We start from the raw sequence: 18,902 nt of genomic DNA on the forward strand, positions 1-18,902 counted from the left end.
CAGAGAGATCCTCCCTTTCTTGATTGTGGCACTGATGGAAAGACAATGAACCTCATTTTTTCCCCTGGAACACTGAAGATTTATATGTTGGGTCTTGATGAATTCTAGAAACTGGGGACTGCAAGCAGATGCTCACTGAGGAGGAGAAAGTGTTTTATTCTACCAAAGATGGCTTTACATAAAAGAACAAACGCTATCTGATGCTTTTCTCCATTCTCTCAGTAAAATGCAAGTTTGAATACAAAGTGTTACAGATAAAAAGTCCAGAAGTTAATATTGTTCACACATCTAATAGTATGCAATGTCATTGTAAAAGGAATTACAGAAAATAAGTTACAGAGTCTCTCGTGTGAGCAAACCCCACATGTGGGGTCTTGGGTTTCAGTTGTGTGTATCAGACTGGAGCACAGGTTTGCAAGATATGTGCAATATTCATTAAAGATCAGTACTTCTTAAAAAGATACACACAGGGTCAGGATTCATTGGAACTATCTATTTTCATTTTCCTTGTTAGCAGGAAGGCCACTTGTTGAAACTGTGAACTCCCAGGAACGACAGGATGATTAGATCAAAAATTCAAGTTGCCCAGCAAAAACCAGTTGAGAAATACTGTAGCTGAACAGACTTGACACTTCATTACCCTTCTCATAGTGCCTGTTTTCCCTTTGGGAGCCACTGTTCCACAAAACATGTTTGTTAAGGAATTTTCTGTGCCAACATTGAGATTTTTCACTTCTACTTGGAGTTAAGATCTAGATATTCTTCCTGTTTCCATGTGCAGGGCCTAGTCGATCCAGTAAGGCTTTCCCCTTTCCCCTGTGCCAGAGCTGTTGTGAGAACTCACTCCCTTTAAGGTTGACTGAGCAGATGCTTGTTTGGGGGGAGAGTTGTGAGTTGCTGGGTTTTTTAGCTACTGTGCTTTTCCACGATGTTAAACACGATCTGAAAGTTGAGTTTTCACTGGTGGGCATAAGTGGAATAGTGCCTGATTCATTTTGCTGGTGGCAGCAATACTTTTTAGCAAATCACTGGTGCTGCTGGCATTGGCCCTAGAAAGATCTATGGTGTTTTGGTTAATACTCACTGCTGCTTTGCAGGCAGAAATTGAGTCCCTAGGTATTCTTTGCTACAGCCTTGTGCCTTGGGGAGGAAGGGAGATGCAGTTTTGGGGAATTAAAGACGTACTTGTCTTCCTTTTGATTTGCAATCTTTGCGCTGACTAGGGTTTTGCAAAATACCCTGTAATGGTGGGTTTTTGGTTGGTTGGCCTGGATTTCTTTTGGGTATTTACTTTTGGTGCATGCCTCTCTGTATCCACTATGATTTTTATTCCTTTACTTGTCCAGTTGACTCTGTCGTCATAGTACCTACTTTAGTACAGAGCCCACAGTGCAACTCGGGCTTCTGCAGTTCAAAATTTGCAATAGTAAACTTTTACCTTTCACTAAGATAAAGATGTTTAGAAAAACTTAAAAGAAGATCTTTGCTGCTACGAAGGCTTGAAATTATATTCAGTTGTCCTGAAGCTGTGGCAAACTATCCAAACAGCGTATGCATGGCTGCTCAGCACTGTTGCTTAGTAACATCATCCTGCTGCTGGGGCACTCAGCCTGCAGTCGAAGTGGTTAGTGAGCGGGAAAGTTAGAAAGGGTGATAAGTATCGCTGCGTGGCAGTGTCTGTTCCCATTTGTGCGTAACACTTCTTTCCCCTTTCTTTGTGGAAAAATTGGCAAGGTTGTAGAGTAGGGAAGAGGCAAAGCTTAAGAGAAGGGAGGGTAAGGAAGAATAAAAGGGTACCCAATGTGATCATTCAGTTTAATAATTGAAAAAAGAAATATTTAAAAATTACCTATCACTTTCTGCCTTGCTGATGGCAAGTTGTTGCTGTGTGGCAGCAGTTGGTTTGGAACAGTTTTTGATTTTCATTCTTTCTTCACTTACAGTTCCCTAGATCAGAAATGAAATGGGAATTATCTCTCTGAACTTGTCTGTCACTTTTAATCTGCTGTTTCTTCCTGGCTATTTTTGTCTCTTACCTGTTTGCTTCCAGTCACACTTCTCTTCTCCCACTAACGATTTGTTTTTGATAAAGTGTTTTAAGCAGGTGAATGTTTTTCAACAGGGAGAGGACAGCAGTAAGAAAAAGAAAATGCTTGTGAGGAAACATCAAACATTTATGGTGTGGAGGGGTTGATTATCTACTTTTCCTAGATTTGTAAGATTAAAATAACTGATACAATAAAGTCACATTTCATGACTAGAGAGCAAACATAGACAACTTAAGAAAAAATTCTAAACTTTTCTCTTTTAAATACACTTAGTCTACTTAATTTCAATATTTCGTTAAAAACTAGTTTAAGTAGGATGAAGATTATCCAGATACTTCTAAAAAGACATAGTAAGCTTTATCAAATGATTTTTAAGTTTGTTTTGGGCCTGTTTATGATACTCAAAAAAACATAATCCTTTTTCCTCTCTATCCTCCTTTTTCTTATTCTCCCTACATTTCTTTCTTTTTAGCACTGATGTGAAAAGTGCTAACCCTAGGTCAGAGGCTGGTTTTGTAGTCTCGGTTAAGCAGCCAAAGCCAATCTGTTTTGAGGAGACTTTCCTAAGATACTTAATCTGGTTAAGGGACAAATTGTGTCTGGGAAATTCCACAGTGTGAGTCATACTGCTGAACATGACAGTATCCTGACAGTGAAACTGCTAATAGATTTGACAGTGCAGTGTTTACCAGAAATACTCCAACCCATGCATCATACTGCACTTTAAGTCTTTTAAGTAGAAAACCTGAGGAAAAACAGTCTAACATACTTAGAGGTGTGGCAGTTCTATTCTTCCAGCTCTGGGAGCTGGTATGTTGTAGCATGTAATTGTTTTGTGGTGATGTCCTGCAGTGTGGACTGGGGGTGTCAAAGTAGCACATCCGTGTTTTTTCCAGATGTCCAGAGTTTAATATAAATTGAAAGGCACCATGTGTAATCAGTCAGTTCAGTAATGGTGTTATTTCCTTCTTTATTTGTACAAATAGTTCTGAGCCACAGACAGAATACTGTAGTGAGGATGGAAAAAGAGTATCAAGACAAAAATCAGTTTAATTCTGAACTTCCATTAGTTAATCTTTAATTTCAATATTTGGGGAAAGTAAAACTTCAGGCCCAAACTGATACATTTTTGTTTGTGTGTAAAATATAAAGAGGTGAGTAATATGCAAAAAATCTGAACCCAATTAAAAGGAATTAGCTGCATCCTGTCTTCTGGTGAATGCAGATCTTTGATGTGCTAGGGGCACAAGCTGACACACCCAAGGTGTGCATTAGCTGGTACTGCCATATGGTCTGTCATGTCTTACTGGTTAATTTAACCATCTGTCATGTCTTAACAATTTGCATTTGCTTTCACTACCTGGGTTACATACATTTTCTTCTCTTCAGCGTTGTTTTCATCACATGCTGCTGGAACATTTCCATTATCTGAATTCTTTTAGTTTTATTTATAATGACATTTGTTGTAGATCATACGAGTCCTTTTCCAGTGTTGGAGTAGAAGCATGTATTCAGACAAGCATTTTGGAGATGCTTCTGCATAAATTTCTGGAAAAAAAAAAAAAAAGGTCAATATCAAAAGTCTAGTTATCAATGTTTGACTTCTTTCTTCTTCTCGTGTGTTCACTGCTAATTCTGCACTTGGGTGCACATCAACTTCTTTACCATGTAAACCAGATTACTGTCTGTAAAATAGGTTTCATTATATACGAGTTCACAGTAACAATCCTACTATTCATATCCTGCCCCTCACATGTTGGTTTTTTTTCCAAAATCTCAGAATCACAGAATGGTTGTGACCCGATCTACTGTATAATTACTATATTTTTCTTGTCAGGACAGTAGCATTTCTGGGCAAGCGTCTGCAAGAAATTCATGTCCAAAAGGGTTTTCAGCCCTGATGTGCCATTTAAATCAGAAAGTTCTTCCAGTCCCTCTGGAAAGCATGCAGTGTACCAAAGCTATAAAATTGCTTTGATTCTCTTTTTAATTTCTGTGCCTGCAGTCTCTTTTCTTGCTAATGGGCTTATTTCAACTTTACCATCCTGTGGGGTTGGGGTTTTTTGTTTTGGTTTGGTTTTAACTTCTCGTCTAAGAAAAACTCAATGCAAATTACATGAGAAGTGTTGTCATTATAGTTCAAATTAAAGATCTATACAGCCAGTTGTGGATGGTAAATCCTCTTTGTTAGAAAATCAAATCTTCTGAGTGCAGCATGTCATACTGTGTTTGGAGTCTGAGTTTGATATGTAGAGCCTGAGGCAGCCTGAGATATACTCGTTGTTGAAATGTGTGGGGTTGTAACCAAGTGCAAATGCCTTATTGGTAAGTGGTAGTAGAATGGTCATCAAGCTTCATCCTCAGCCTCTATCTCATCAGTGATGTTCCAGAAGCATAGACATAAGGAAAAAATATTGAATAGGACTCTGTACTGTATTTTGTGGTAGAGGAATTCTAAATGGAAGCTGGATAATTTTTATCTGGCCAAATCTTTGTGTTGAGATATTACTTAGATACTTCATGTTTCCAGTGAACTCTTAAATCCTGGGAGGACAGCAGTACCATATGATCTGGCTATTAGAATCATAGAATAGTTAGGGTTGGAAAGGACCTTCAGATCATCTAGTTCCAACCCCCCTGTCATGGGCAGGGACACCCCCCACTAAACCATGACACCCAAGGCTCTGTCCAACCCAGCCTTGAACACGCCCAGGGATGGAGCATTCACAACTTCCCTGGGCCTCACCACCCTAACAGTAAAGAACTTCTTCCTTGTATCCAATCTAAACTTCCCCTGTTTAAGTTTGCACCTGTTGCCCCTTGTCCTATCACTACAGTCCCTAATGAAGAGTCCCTCCACAGCATCCCTATAAGGCTCCCTTCAGATACTGGAAGGCTGCTGTGAGGTCTCCATGCAGCCTTCTCTTCTCCAGGCTGAACAGCCCCAACTTTCTCAGCCTGTCTTCATACAGGAGGTGCTCCAGTCCCCTGATCATCCTCGTGGCCCTTCTCTGGACTTGTTCCAACAGTTCCGTGTCCTTTTTATGTTGAGGACACCAGAACTGCACACAATACTCCAGGTGAGGTCTCACGAGAGCAGAGTAGAGGGGCAGGATCACCTCCTTCGACCTGCTGGTCACGCTCCTTTTGATGCAGCCCAGGATGCGGTTGGCTTTCTGGGCTGCGAGCGCACACTGAAGCCGGCTCATGTTCATTTTCTCATTAACCAATGCTCCCAAGTCCTTCTCCGCAGGGCTGCTCTGAATCTCTTCTCTGCCCAACCTGTAGCTGTGCCTGGGATTGCTCCGACCCAGGTGTAGGACCTTGCACTTGGCATGGTTAAACTTCATGAGGTTGGCATCAGCCCACCTCACAAGTGTGTCAAGGTCCCTCTGGATGGCATTCCTTCCCTCCAGCGTATCAACCGAACCACACAGCTTGGTGTCATCGGCAAACTAGGTGTTAGAGGTGTTCAGAGAGAATCATGAATTTGTAAGACTACTTCTTTGGGCTGCAGCAAGGCAGGATGGCTGGTTGCAAAGGCTGTCACTAGTGGCATGCATAAAAACTGTTCAGGCTTTATTAAAATGTGTGCAAATGCCTGTGTACCCATTCATTTGAATAGTTTTAATATCTTTAGTTTCTTGAAATGACAAATGCTGCCAATATGGTGGTTTACTTTATTGACCTAAACTGTCAGATTAGCAGTGTCATTCAAGTATATCTGTTATATTTATTTCCATGACAGTCTGCAGAAGCTCTGAAGAGCAATTGGGGATTTTTTTTGTGTATTTCTCTCACATTACACTTGTCTGAGTGCAGTATTTGTCTTCCTTTGGAATGTGAAACTTTGTCAGAAAAAGAACATTTTCCTAGGAAACAACCCTTTCCCTGTACTATTGAGGAACATCTGTGAATATGTGAGGAATAGATTTCATCTAGTAGGGTGATGGGGTTTTAAGTGTAAAGGGTGGAGATTGTCTTTTTGATCCAGTTAGGAACGACTGCACTCTTCTTGGGTTCTTTCTTTTGCCCCTCTGGAATGTGGGAGGGTAAAGGTTGTAGGAATGTGGTATCTTCATCTGGTAAAACTTCTGGCTGGTTGTAGGTTATCATCATTGCGCTAATGTGATTCACCTGGCTGGGGGCTCACATACCCCTGCTGAAGCCAAACCACAGTCTAATTTTACCAGTTCCACAGACATGTGGAAGAAGGCGCATTTTGCTTTCCATCAGGTTTGAGTCTCAAGGACTCCAGAAGACAGGAAAGTCTCTTCTGTGTGCTTTCTTCTTCCAGTTAATTAGTTTCTGGTTTGTTTGATTTTTTTTTTTTTTTTTTTTTTTTTTTTTTCTAAGTACCCTATTTAGATTGGGGGTTGTTGTTTGTTGTGGGGGTTTTTTTGTTTGTTTTTTATCTTGCCTGTTTCACTTTTGATGTCTCTCTCAGTTATTTTAGGGACTTTCAGGCCTTAGCCTTTCAGTCCTTTCCATACTGCTTGATGTGATGCATCTCTGGCAGTGCAGTCAAATAACTTCTCAGTTTTTTGCCAAACTAGAGGTTGGACTATTTGAGGAATTGATTATCAAGTGGTTTCTTCATACCCTAAAATAACAGTTTAGCACTTCTCAGTGTTTTGGGAGTTTGCTGTTTTGTTTTTTAATCTAGAAGGGAGAAAAAAAATCCACTCCTTCACAACCATGGTCATTAGAGTTCTGTGTCTTCTCTGATGCTAAATAGATCATCTGTAATTAACAGCTTACAGAACTGAAAATTTAATAATGAGTTTTCTTTGAACTTGTATGTAGGCCTGTCTTTGGGCTTATGCTTTATACTTCCTTGAGGAAGATCTTTGCTGTTAGGGAAGGGTTGGCCAGGGAGGGGGGATGAGTCCTTTTTCAGAATATGCAGGAGAATTGCATGTGGCCTTGCTCCCCATCACTGCTCTTGTTTCAGGCAACCCAGAGCATTGTGACATTATTAGTGGGGTGAAGGGATGGCAGGTGGTTGAAAGCACGGTTTAGACAAGTGCAGTTTGGGGTGAGTTATGCCTCTGTGTTTAGGCATTCACGATGCCTCTGGGTTTAGGGAAACTGCTTCTGAGGGCAGTGAGCCTCCTTGGATGTGAGAACGCTAATGGACCTTGGGAATCTGATGTTTTATTGCTTCCTGGTAGTATATTGATTACTGCTTTTCCATTCTGACCTTATTGCTTTTCCGATCTCTGTGAGCTTTAGACTGCATTAATGCAAGGGTTTTTGAAGCAGATGATACAGATCCGCTTGCAGCTTCAGGTAGTAAAGGATGTAATGGTTTGCTGCTAACTCAAGATGCAGGCAAGGAGACATGTTGCACCTCTCAGGGCATCAGTTCTTACAGTTCATGGTCTTTGCTTTGATTGGTTATCTTAACTGTTTTCAAGTGTCCTCAATAAGTAACAGCAGAATATGGTGGAGGGGCTGAGTGTGTAGATGAGGTAGGATGCAGTTGTCTGAAATCCATCACAGCCCCTTTTTTTTTTTTTTTTAATGCTATAAAATCTAAGTCTTTTTTGTTGACTTCAGCTCTAATTGTGCTTTAGTTTTTCTGAAATTTGTCTGTGTGAGCTTTATTGGATATGATACAGCACTGGCAACAAAGATAACTTGCTATGATAGCTATTGGTTAGTTGATACTAACATTTAGGAAAACATGCCATAAAAAGCTGTTGCTCCTAGCTTGAGACTTGAATAAATTAATACATGCAAGAATTTTAAGAACAGTGGAAAAGAGATTTTAATAGGTAACAGAATTTGCTATTCCAGTTTTTTAGATATCAACATAATAGAAACATGAAGAATTACGGCGGTGTTCCATCTTATTTATAAATTTTCTGGATTGTTTTTTGGGGGTTGGTTTGTTAGTTTGTTTTTTAACTAGATTTAAGAACGATAAAGGCTGCTAGTGTTTTGTGTTTAAATACTGATATCTGATGATTTTGGAAATACTGTAGTAAAATTGCATATTTAGGCCTGTAGAAAAGTATCAGTTTTGTTTGAAACTGATACTAAAACTAAATTAAAAGGTTTTTGAGACATAAAGTATATAAAGGTATATAAAGTGTATTCATCTTCTGTTGTATTTAATTTCCGAGATTTGAGTGTTCATCTTTTTAAAATTAAAAATATTTTAATTACCTGTTGAAATCCTTGTTTTCTTGAAATATGAAAGGAATAGTGCAGTTACTCTCTGATAGAGTTTTAAATCCCGAGCCTCTTTTTTGGGTGTTAACCCATAATCGTGTTATTCAGGTGCTTCAAGTTATTTCTGGAGTGCCATTTGGCTGTTTTCAGACAAGTTACCTTGGTTTTCTTTTGTCATGTGTCATGTCTTCCTTGTCTTGGTTGTTTGAGATGTAATGTGTTTTGGTCAAGAAGTTTCTCTGGTTATTCCTATGTTTACTGTTTAGTACAGTAGTGTAACGTGCAGTATGCAAATAAACCTTAATGTTGGTGTAATAAACTACTACTAACCTTCTGTTTAGTATTAGACTAGTATTAACACTTGGCAAGTCAGAACTAATGGTAGAGTATGAAGGATGTTAAAGTAAGCCCACCTCACCAGAAGGCTAGCGTGACTGAGAACATTTTAATATTTGGGTTATACTGCCACTAAATGCAGTGGGAAAAGTCTTTCAGTTCACTGGAAACAGGATTAGGAATCAAATCTGTTGCTCCAAAGAGCAAAGTGAATTTGTAAATGGACAAAAGAATTGCAGTGCTTGTAGAAGGGGTGTAATTCTTTATTCTGTAGCAAGTCCGGTTTGTTGATGCTCTGTTGAACCTTTGAAATATTGCTCTCCATTTCTTTATATCTTTTCTCTGAATACAGTTTGAACCAAGTACATAGTGAAACTTGTACATAATTGTAACAGTCTGTATTTTAGGCCACTTTTGAGGATACCAGACCTCGGTGGAGCCATTGAGCTGCTTTGAGAATCAGCCTCAAAGAGGCAGGGTTAAAGAGCATTTTGAAAATGCAGACCATGAAGAAATTAATTCTGTAATAAAAATACCAACTTCCTGGATAATTGCAGTAGTTAGAGGTAAAATACATCTTTGGGATTCTTGGCAGACTTTCTAGTACTGAGAACAACAGAATTACTTTCAGTGTTGTGCTAATGGCAGGTCAATCTGAAAAATGTTTGAAGGGAAAAATATGCAAATAAGGTGTTCCACTCAAAGCATGCGTGCTGAAAAATTCGGAAGAAAACACGTGTATGACATAAGCTGATTAGAAAGAAGGAAATGGAATAAATTATTTTTTCCTCCAGACAATTTGTACTAAAGCTCAGTAACATTGTGCTCGTGTATCTGTCTCATTTCTCTCATGTTGCCATCACACATTACTTTATATGTGTGGTTTGCATTTTAAAAATAACTAGTGTTTGTTTTGTGCAACAGAGCCACTCCTGACACAATGAATGTGGTAGGGATTTTTAGCAGGAATGGCTGCACTGATGGTCTGAGCAGTACAAGTGAAGTTAGTAGAACACTGCCCACATCCAGGATTTTAACCTCACAAACGTATTAGCACTTCTGTCTTTGGTTGCTTTCTTTTCTAAACGGATAAATAGCATGTGATCACTTTGTTGTATAGACCTAACCTTTGCCAAGTGTTGCCTGCATACTGGCTTGATTCTGCCCTCATAATGTGTGATGTTTGTATGCCTTCCCTGTGATTCTCCTTAGGGATCTTGCTAATGGAGCACAGATGTGAAGTACCTAAGTGACAAAGAGATTCAAGTGGTGAAAGTAAACCCAGCTGGAAATATACAAGTCTCTTTTTTTAAATAACATGATAGAAAATAGTATTTTTATTAGTAGAATAAGATTTTTTTAATACAGTCCCAGTTGTTCTTCTTATTTATATTAATAAAAAGCTGTATCCTTAAAACAGATTTTCATTCTCAGTAGAAAGTCTTAGCAATATGATTTTTCTTTTTTTTTTAACTGTTGAGGGCAAAATGCTGATAAAGCACATCCATCTTGTCATATTTTAGTGAGACAGCAAAAAGATCAGCCTTCTTAAAACTACATCTGTTCATTGCCTTTACATTACTTCATTTATAGATCTAAAGATAGGGTGTGACGTGAAACTAGTTCTGACTGCTGCTTCTTACTTGTCCCCCGTTCCTGGTTCTTCTGTGGACCCCTTTGGTCTAGGGCATTCCTGCACTTGCACAGCTTTCGAGAAGGTTGGCAGATTTTGTTCTCTGATTAAGAGATGATATAATGATATCTATCTCACCAAAATACATAGTTTTCCTTGGAAGAAGTGAGGTTTTGAAGTAAATGCAGACAACTGGATGATGTAACTAAAGTGATTAACTGGAGCTATTGCTGCTCTTGCGTGCTGTTCCTATTTTTATGTTGAAAACGTTTATTTCTGTGTTTTGATTGTTGTTTTTTTTTTTTATGTACTACTTTGAAGTAAACTTTCAGTAAAGTCACATCCTGTATTTGTCAGTTTATTTTTCTCTCTCTTAATTGTCTCTTATAAATCTATTTGCAGCTGGGTCTCGGGCATCTTACAGCAGCCAGCACAGCCACCTTGGCTCCGAATTAAGGGCACTGCAGTCTCCAGAACACCATATAGATCCTATTTACGAAGACAGAGTTTATCAGAAGCCCCCTATGAGGAGTCTCAGCCAGAGTCAGGGGGATCCTCTGCAACCAGCACACACAGGCACATACCGCACTAGTACAGGTAGGTGGATGTAACTTGCATGATTGGAGATGTACCTTATTCTTCAGTACTAACTCTTCTTTTCTTTCTGATGTGCTAAACAGAATGTATTTTTTGTGCATGCAAGCCAAACAAAATACCTTGTGCAGATGGCAACTCTCAATAGAACCTTAAAGGCATGTGCAAATGGAGAAATACTTAATGTTGTTCTGTATGTACAGAAGGTTAAGCTAATTTGGGGAGGGGGCTTACTGATGAGGAGAGAAAATATTTTTACTAATTTTTGTATTGTCTTTTAGAAAAGTCTGTTGTCTCTGAAGAAATGGCTGGTTTTTTGCCTGCAAAGGTATTTTGTGTGTTGCAAAGGGAGTGCAAAATTCCTTCCACATGAATCTAAAGGATTGTTGACCTGTTTTCAAAGTGAATCGTACATAAATGTTCTTCCTCTCTCCTGTAGTGGTAGGCTTAGGTATAGGTACACAAACATAAAATTGAACTATGGCATAGAGGAAAGCTGTTAGCATCGCTGGTTTATCCATAAATAATAATGATTATCCATGAAATGTATTAGTGTACAAGTCCTACTTGCAGAATGTTCTCTCAACCAAATGAAATACAGCTGTATGTTGAAACCTACAAATAGATCACAAATCAACAGGGATATTTATGGTATTTAATGCACAAAATAAGTAGAGTACATAAATGCTACAGCCAAAATAGCCTAAAGCAGATGCAGAAAGAACTTGCCTTAGGAATTGTAAGTATTTCTGGTGTTTTATTTCGCTGTGTTGATGAGAGGGAAGATTATGTCCATTCTCGGATGACTCCCATTTTCATCAAGAAAAAGTTAAGTGTACTTCTTGGAGTGAGATACTTTGCTTTTTTCTAAAACTTTTTAATTTTTAAAATCTTTTCTCTAAGGGCAAAGCTGTCAGGTTTTGCATGTCCAAAATTTTCTATTGCTTTATGCAAGTTTTGGATGTTCAGAGTACAGAAGAAAATCCTTAAAAAGAACTTTTCCCACAGAATTCTCTACTTAAATACCTGTAACAGCTTTATACACCATTATGTCATTTCATTCCTGTTAAAGAAACTACCATAGTGTATGTTTGTGTAGTGCCATACATGTATATGAGAAAAGATTACTATTCTTTGCATGAAGGGGACAAGACTTCTGCCTAAATCATTCAGCAGCAGAGGCAGTGATAATAATTGAAGCAACTTTAAGCCTCATTTTCCACCTGGCCACCTCGTATTTCCTAAAGAATGCTCTCTTTCCCAGTTTTGCCCTGAAGAGGTTTTCTTGTTTTGCTTGCAAAATATCCATGGGTTCTCTGTGCTGAAGTAGCAGGCTGTCTTGTGACTGTCATCTTCAAAACACCTCTGCAAGGAAAGAAACCCTGTCAATATAGATCACAATTATAGTGAATGAAACTGGGATGCACAGTGTTTGTGGTAATACCTGAGTATGGGTTTTCAGAAAGAGAGAGAAAAAGCTAAAAGAATTCTGCTGATTTGGGTAGCAGAGATGGGCCTTGTGAAGGTCAGTTTTGTTTTACTGTTTGAGATGTGGATTTGAATGTTGCTCCAGGCTCATTCTGAAGAACAACCCTATTAGTCCAGCTTTGTGTTGTGTTGATCCTCCCTTACTTTCCCTCTCATCATCGGGGACCCCTATCATCAGGGTCAGGGGAAATAACAGCAGGTGGTTGTGTCCCAGACCAATTATTCTGTTGCTCTGTTGACAGCTGTTAGCTGCGGATCCTGCCAGCCTTTTGCACAACCAGGCTGAAGAGCTGTCAGCGCTCAGAGGGAATTTTGGGCTGGATCAGATCAGCTCTCAGACTTTTCCTGCCTCTACTGCAAATGTCTGTGGGAACGTATTGCTTCTAATGGAGACCATACAGTTATTCTTAAATTGGCAAGGAAGGAAGGAGTTTAACTGAAGTTTGGCACACATAAGTTTTTATTTCTTCATGCAGTTGTTGTTTTTTTTTATTGTAGGCCAGAATAGCTCTTCATTGTGACTATTTGGTATTAAATATGAGGGATGTAGGTTGCTGTGTACTTCCTGAAGATACATGCCAAGGGTTCATGCCCTGTATCTTCTGTGTGTATGAACCGCACTGAGTGGGGTGTGATGGGGAGCTTTAAGACTTCAGTGTGGTCCTTCAGAGACCAATGTTCACATTCTTGTGTCTATTACATCAGTACCTTTAACCATGAAGGTAGTGCACAGTTTTCCAGATCTGATAGGGAAAGGCAAATTTAGTCTAAGTCTTTGTCCAAAGCCTGGATTTTTTTTATTCTCTGCAGTTCACGTTGCCCATTCAAAACAAAACTTATGCTAGTTGTACTTGCAGACCATTTACTTTTCTGGTTTGGTTTGGTTTGGTTTTTAAGAGAACATTCTTCTTGAAGTTGAAAATTTCACTTAATTTTGAAGATCAAGTGACTCAGAATGAAAACTGTTGTTTTTTTTTTTTTTTTGGTCAGTGTATACATCACCTCTTTAATCTTTTGTGAGCTCTTAAACACTTAGTACATTTAGGAATGTAGTTTACACAACTAAGGATAAAGCCCACTCAGAGTTTTTCATTCTCTAGGTGAATCATCATTTAGTGAGCAGAATTCAATAAGCTAAAATTCCTCTACAGGGTAAACTAAATTAAGTTTGTTCTGTTAACTTGGGTTTGGCATTTGAAGTTTTTTTGTGGGGTTATTTTTTTCCCCTTTTATTCCACTTCAGTGAAATGTATGATGATAGCTCTGCACTAAAGGCTACGTATTGCAGAAGGTACAAAATAGCAGGAGCTTACTGAATATCTCCCTTACTAGCACAACTTTAGATAGGGGCAGGGTGAATTTTTCATCACTTTGTGGTTTAAATTATGACTGGGTGTGTTACTGTCATGCTGCCTTAAGATAAAAATAATCTTTCAAAGTTGACAGCAGTAGCTGTATAGGCTTTTTTTGGTTGGTAGCTTTTACTTAACAATCCCTTTTGGTCTTCAAAGGGTAATGCTTTCTGTCATATATAAAGTACCATCCCAAACTTGTGTGATAAAAGTAGCAATAAACATGAAATTCTGCTTTTGAAATGATCCACAAAAGATGTGGTTAAAGGAAGTACTCAGACACAATATAAACAACAAATTAATTTACTTACCGAATAACAACTTACATTTGTAACCCAGCTAAATAACAGTATTACTTTTGTCCAGGCAGGCACATTATTTATTTTCCTTTGTACATATAGAGGCTTTGCATTACTAATTTAAACTCCAGTTAATAATATTTGCAAGTCAGTAATTTGCTTCTTTGATGGGGTGTTTACATGACCACCGCTGGAATTTCAAGAAAACTGTTACTTAAGAGGGGCGAAGGATTGCCTTTCAGCCAGAGTGGGACAGAGAATCAGTGATCATTTGCTTATTTGCAGAATTAGAAGTTTGGATTAGGGATTTAGTCGTTAGTTATTGGCATTTAATTCATGTTAAACGTGAAACAAATTAAAGTAGGCAGCATAGTTATCTTGCAAGCCTGGGATTTCCATAGCTTCCTTGAGGAAAAAGCTTTGCTGCTCACATTCTGGGCTGTCAGTGCCACCCTGCAGCAGAGGAACACAGCTTTGGTAATGGTGAGGTCTGTGGGACTTTCAGAGGGACATCACCCTCTGAAAGCTGACAGCATCCTGAAAGCTCTTAACACTTGCTTTCATCCTGGTGCCTCAGTGAAAGAAGTGAGCTCTCTTCTGTGAAAAGGATGTGATTTGCAAATAAAGTTATTAAAAGCCTTCAAAGAGTGCTGTCCTCAGCAGCCTGGGAGGGAGGGGTGGTAAATGTGAGGTCTGTGTGTACTCTGAACTCTCTACAAACTGGAACTCTATCAGATAAAATAAGTGCTGCTGCTTAAAAATACTTGTGAACTGTGGACATTAGACCTGAAGACCTACCTGCTCATGCTTTAAGACCCACTGGTTTCAGGGTCTGAGGGAGACTACCTTTGTTCCCACCTTCACACAATTGGCAAGGGTGAACCACTGGAGAAGTGAACCTGTCCTGAGCTCTGTGAAGGATGTACGCATCTCACCAGACAAGAGAATCTTGTCTGCCTTGAAGAAAGCTTAAGGATTTCCTTGGGATGCACGGCCTGAGGATTGCCTCTGGTTCTGGGCCCTGAAGGTCACCATGGCAAGGCCTTGCAGTGCAGCTCAATGGTGGCAAGTCCAGCAGCTTTATGTGGTTACACAACCAGTTGGCATTAGTTCTGAGTGTTGGGTGCCTGGAGCTGAAGTTCGTCCTTCGTGAAGGCAGGGCACGGAAGGCACTGTGAAGACTCTTCTGAGCTTCCCAGAGAGAGCAGGAAAGAGTTAGGAAAAGGAAGACTAGGGTTTCTTGTTAATATTGCTGAAATTAGAAAGAGGACCCTGAGGTAAAAGATTTGAAAGGAGATAGAGTGGTGAAAGGATAAGCAGTCAAAGTTTGCATCACTTCTGAAGAGTGGCTTAATGCAGGACTCGAAGGGTTTAACAAGCATGCTGTTGCAATGGGTTATGCATTGGGGAGCATGTGTGGGGTAGGGGCACTCCTTCAGCACTTCTTACGCTAAGTCCAAAGCTGCCCGATGTCCCTCCAGCATGTGCAGGTGGTTGTCAATCTGCCCTCCAGCTTCCCTGATGGCCTTCTCTTCTTCAGGCCAGGTCTCCCTGAGATTCTTCCCGCCAATGCTTGAGTGGTTCGACCAGTGCAGCACCACCAATGAAGCTGTCTGTTACCAAAAGCTGTACTGCCACAGGCTGCACCACCTCCTGGGTGCCAGGGTGGGGGTGCTGACCAAAGAGAAGAGTCTGTGAAATTCATGATGACCGGTGTAAATAAGAAACGTGGTTATTTGCGAGCTGGGTTTCTGTGCGGAGGGAGAGTGCCGTCAGGAGAGTCAAGGCAACTCCTTTTCAGAGGGAAGAGTTACCTCGTGTTCCCAGTCATGGCTTCTGTCCAAGTGCTTGCTAGCAGCAGGGAAAAACTGTATATCATTGACCTGTGATGTGGCTCAGGAAAAATGCTGAAGGTGAGAATTAATGTGTTTCTGGACAGATGTGAAACTCTTCCACTTTCCTTCCTGCTCCCACCTGGTCCTTAATTTGCTGAAGGAGAGGAGGTATGTCTGATGTCAAGCACTGCTGCTAGTTATTTGTAATGTTGTCTTTTCTCCATTTCAAGTGTACCTGGCTTTAGTGGGGTAAGGCAGCGTTTGCTCCCAGAGTACAGTCTTTCTTTGCAGAGTAGGCATGCTGGAGGAATGAGAGGAGTACCCAGGCGGCCTTACCAGTGTTTGCTACTTCACCCCTGCTGCACTTGGCCTGAGCTTTTGCTGTCCTGGAGGTTAAACAGTGTCTGAAAGGAAGATATGCAAGGAAAATTGGTATTCATTCTCTTGTCACTGGGCTAGTGGCTTTCTTACAACTTGGCTGGGCTGTTTCTCTCTCTCCTTGCTCTATCTTATGAGGTGCCTGTGGTGAGGAGATCAGATCAGGACCTAAAGGGGAGGGAGAAGCAAAACCACCTTTTTCTGCCACCCCAGACCAAAATAGCCCATACTAAATTGATTGCACTGTTGTTTTTTTTTTTTTGGGTTGTCTTTTGTGCAGGGAGGGGGGAGGTAGCTAGATTTGTTGCTTGTGGTGCTCAAATGGCGCTGGTCTCCTCTTCTCCTTGTTTGCATTGCACAAGGGAAGCAGGTTAGTCCCAGCACTTCAGTTTCTCACTGCTTCCTGTTCTTAGTGCCAGGTGTGTGAGTCTTGCCTACAGTTTGGAGAATCCTTCTCGGTAGGAAAGTCAGCTGCACGCCCAACCCATTTGAACTTCCATCTTGTTTATGTGGTAGGCAGCAGTCTGGTGTGGGGGTGCTGCTGGAAAACTGCATCAGCCACCAGCTCTTTGCCTTTGCCCTGCCCTCCCTCTGCTGCCTCCACTGTGGGGCAGAGATGTCACTTTGCTCCAGGAGAGTGTGCTACTCTGCTGCCAGATGTCTCTGCCTTGCCAGCAAGGGAGCCAGTGGTCTGTGGGAACAGTAACTGCTCAGTAGGTTCAAGTTATTCCTTTTTTATTTTATGTTGAGATTTTTACATCAAGGATGGAGAAAGGTGTTGCATGGGCTGCTTAGTACTGCTTCCAAATACCCACATACTTGATTTGGTGCATGTTTTTTTTATGCTGGTACAGCTTAGGCTTTCTTTTATTCTCATTACTTAGCTGTTTTGTTGTTCCTTGCAAAAGGATCACAAAGCTACAAAGGATACATGAATTGAGCCAAAATACATCCTCTTCCCAAGACTGTAAATATTTGTCTTCATATATAAAGAAGTACTGGATATGATTGGTATTTTTAGAAGTCATTATTTCAAGGTAAATATATTTTCATAGTGAGCCAATTTTCCAGTGTTTGGAAAATTGGCCATGTGAGAAAAGGTAGACATCAGTTTCCTCTAGAGTGATTTTCTTCTTTTGAGAATAATTAAGCCTACTTTATTGCAGCCATGTGGCATCACAAACTGACAGTGGTTTTTTGTGTCTGCTTTTACAGATAAACTGTTCTTCAACCATTTTTAAGCTTTTACGGATTTTCTTTCTTAGTGGTTATGAAGTAATTTATAACAGAATTATAGAATGGTTAGGATCGGAAGGAATCTCCAAAGATCACCTAATCCAATCCCCCTGCCATGGGCAGGGACATCTTCCGCTAGATCAGGTTGCTCAGAGGCCTATCCAACCTGACCTTGAATGTTGCCAGGGATGGGGTATCTTCTAACTCTCTGGGTGGCCTGTGCCAGTGTCTTACGGCCCTCACAGTAAAGTATTTCTTCCTTATATCTAGTCTGAATCTACTCTCAGTTTAAAACCATTTCCTCTTGTCCTGTCACTACAGGCCCTACTAAAAACTTTGTCCCCATCTTTCTTATGCGTTAAGTGTTGAAAACCTTCTGTAAGGTTGTCCTAGAGCCTTCTCTTCTCCAGTCTGAACAAGCCCAACTCTTGCAGCCTGTCTTCACAGGAGAGGTCGTCAAGCCCTTGGAGCATCTTTGTGGCCCACCTCTGGACTTGCTGAAGCAGGTCCACATCTTTTTTATGTTGGAGGCCCCAGAGCTGGACGCGATACTCCAGGTGGGTCTCACGAGAGCAGAGTAGAGGGGCAGGATCACCTCCTTCGACCTGCTGGTCACGTTCCTTTTGATGCAGCCCAGGATACAGTTGGTTTTCTGGGTTGCGAGCACACACTGAAGCCGGCTCATGTTCAGTTTCTCATCAGCCAACACCCCCAAGTCCTTCTCCGCAGGGCTGCTCTCAGTGCAGTTTCCACCCAGCCTGTAGCTGGTGGTAGCCCTGACCCGGGTGCAGGACCTTGCACTTGGTACTCAGTATTCAGATGATACCTGAAAGAAATGCATTTTTTATTTATTTATTTTTTTAATTTTATTTCTTATTAAACATTGAGAGGTATATTTTTAATAGTAAGTTGTTCTCTTCACCCATTTCAAAACACTGGAGTCTTCTATGACTTTAACATGCTAAAATAAAAATAATGTAGAAAATTAACTCAGCATCCTTAGGTTAGAATTAGACTACGTAAAAATGACATTGTGGAACTCCAGTTCTAATGTTGTGATGAGTCCTATATAGAGGGTTCACAGCTTTCTGCTGCAAGCTGTCCCAGCCACCTAACTTCAGCTCTGGAATCAGTCTGTGAGTTCAAGCCTTGCACATCACCAGTAGCAGCATCTACAGAGCAGTTCATATCCTAGTTGCCCTACAGCTATCTCGTCCTTTCCCACATCGTTTTAGTATTTCTTCTCATCATGGAAATGGAATTTAGGTCATCAGATGTATCACTTGTCATTCCATAGACTTCAGATTAATGAAGAAAAGGAATTTCAAGGGGGTTAAAGGGGAAAAAATATTTTCTGTGTACATGCAGTTAGGTGTTTTCAGACTCTTACACTGAGCATCATTGAGTAGTTTGGTACAGTTTTACTTTGGTTTCAGAGCAACTTCTAGCTAATAAGGAGGAATTACCTGTTTACATGCTAGTTCCTGTATTAAAATACTTCATTTGACAGTAAGAAGGGAATC

General features: G+C 40.3%; 1 protein-coding gene across 4 annotated transcripts in view; it reads left to right on the forward strand.

Annotated features, from left to right (window-relative positions):
- CTNND2 (catenin delta 2) overlaps window positions 1–18,902 on the forward strand; it is a 645,018-nt gene that overhangs the window by 383,265 nt on the left and 242,851 nt on the right. For all 4 annotated transcript variants that reach the window (XM_057428749.1, XM_057428750.1, XM_057428752.1 and 1 more), the window contains one exon: window positions 10,600–10,794. In XM_057428749.1, the coding sequence (XP_057284732.1) occupies window positions 10,600–10,794 (195 nt within the window). The remainder of the gene's footprint in view (window positions 1–10,599; window positions 10,795–18,902) is intronic.

Source organism: Pezoporus wallicus, unplaced genomic scaffold (genome assembly GCF_028554395.1).
Source record: "Pezoporus wallicus isolate ANWC-B61680 ecotype Strahan unplaced genomic scaffold, APGP_CSIRO_Pwel_v1 contig_6658, whole genome shotgun sequence".
Classification (NCBI taxonomy): Eukaryota; Metazoa; Chordata; class Aves; order Psittaciformes; family Psittacidae; genus Pezoporus; species Pezoporus wallicus.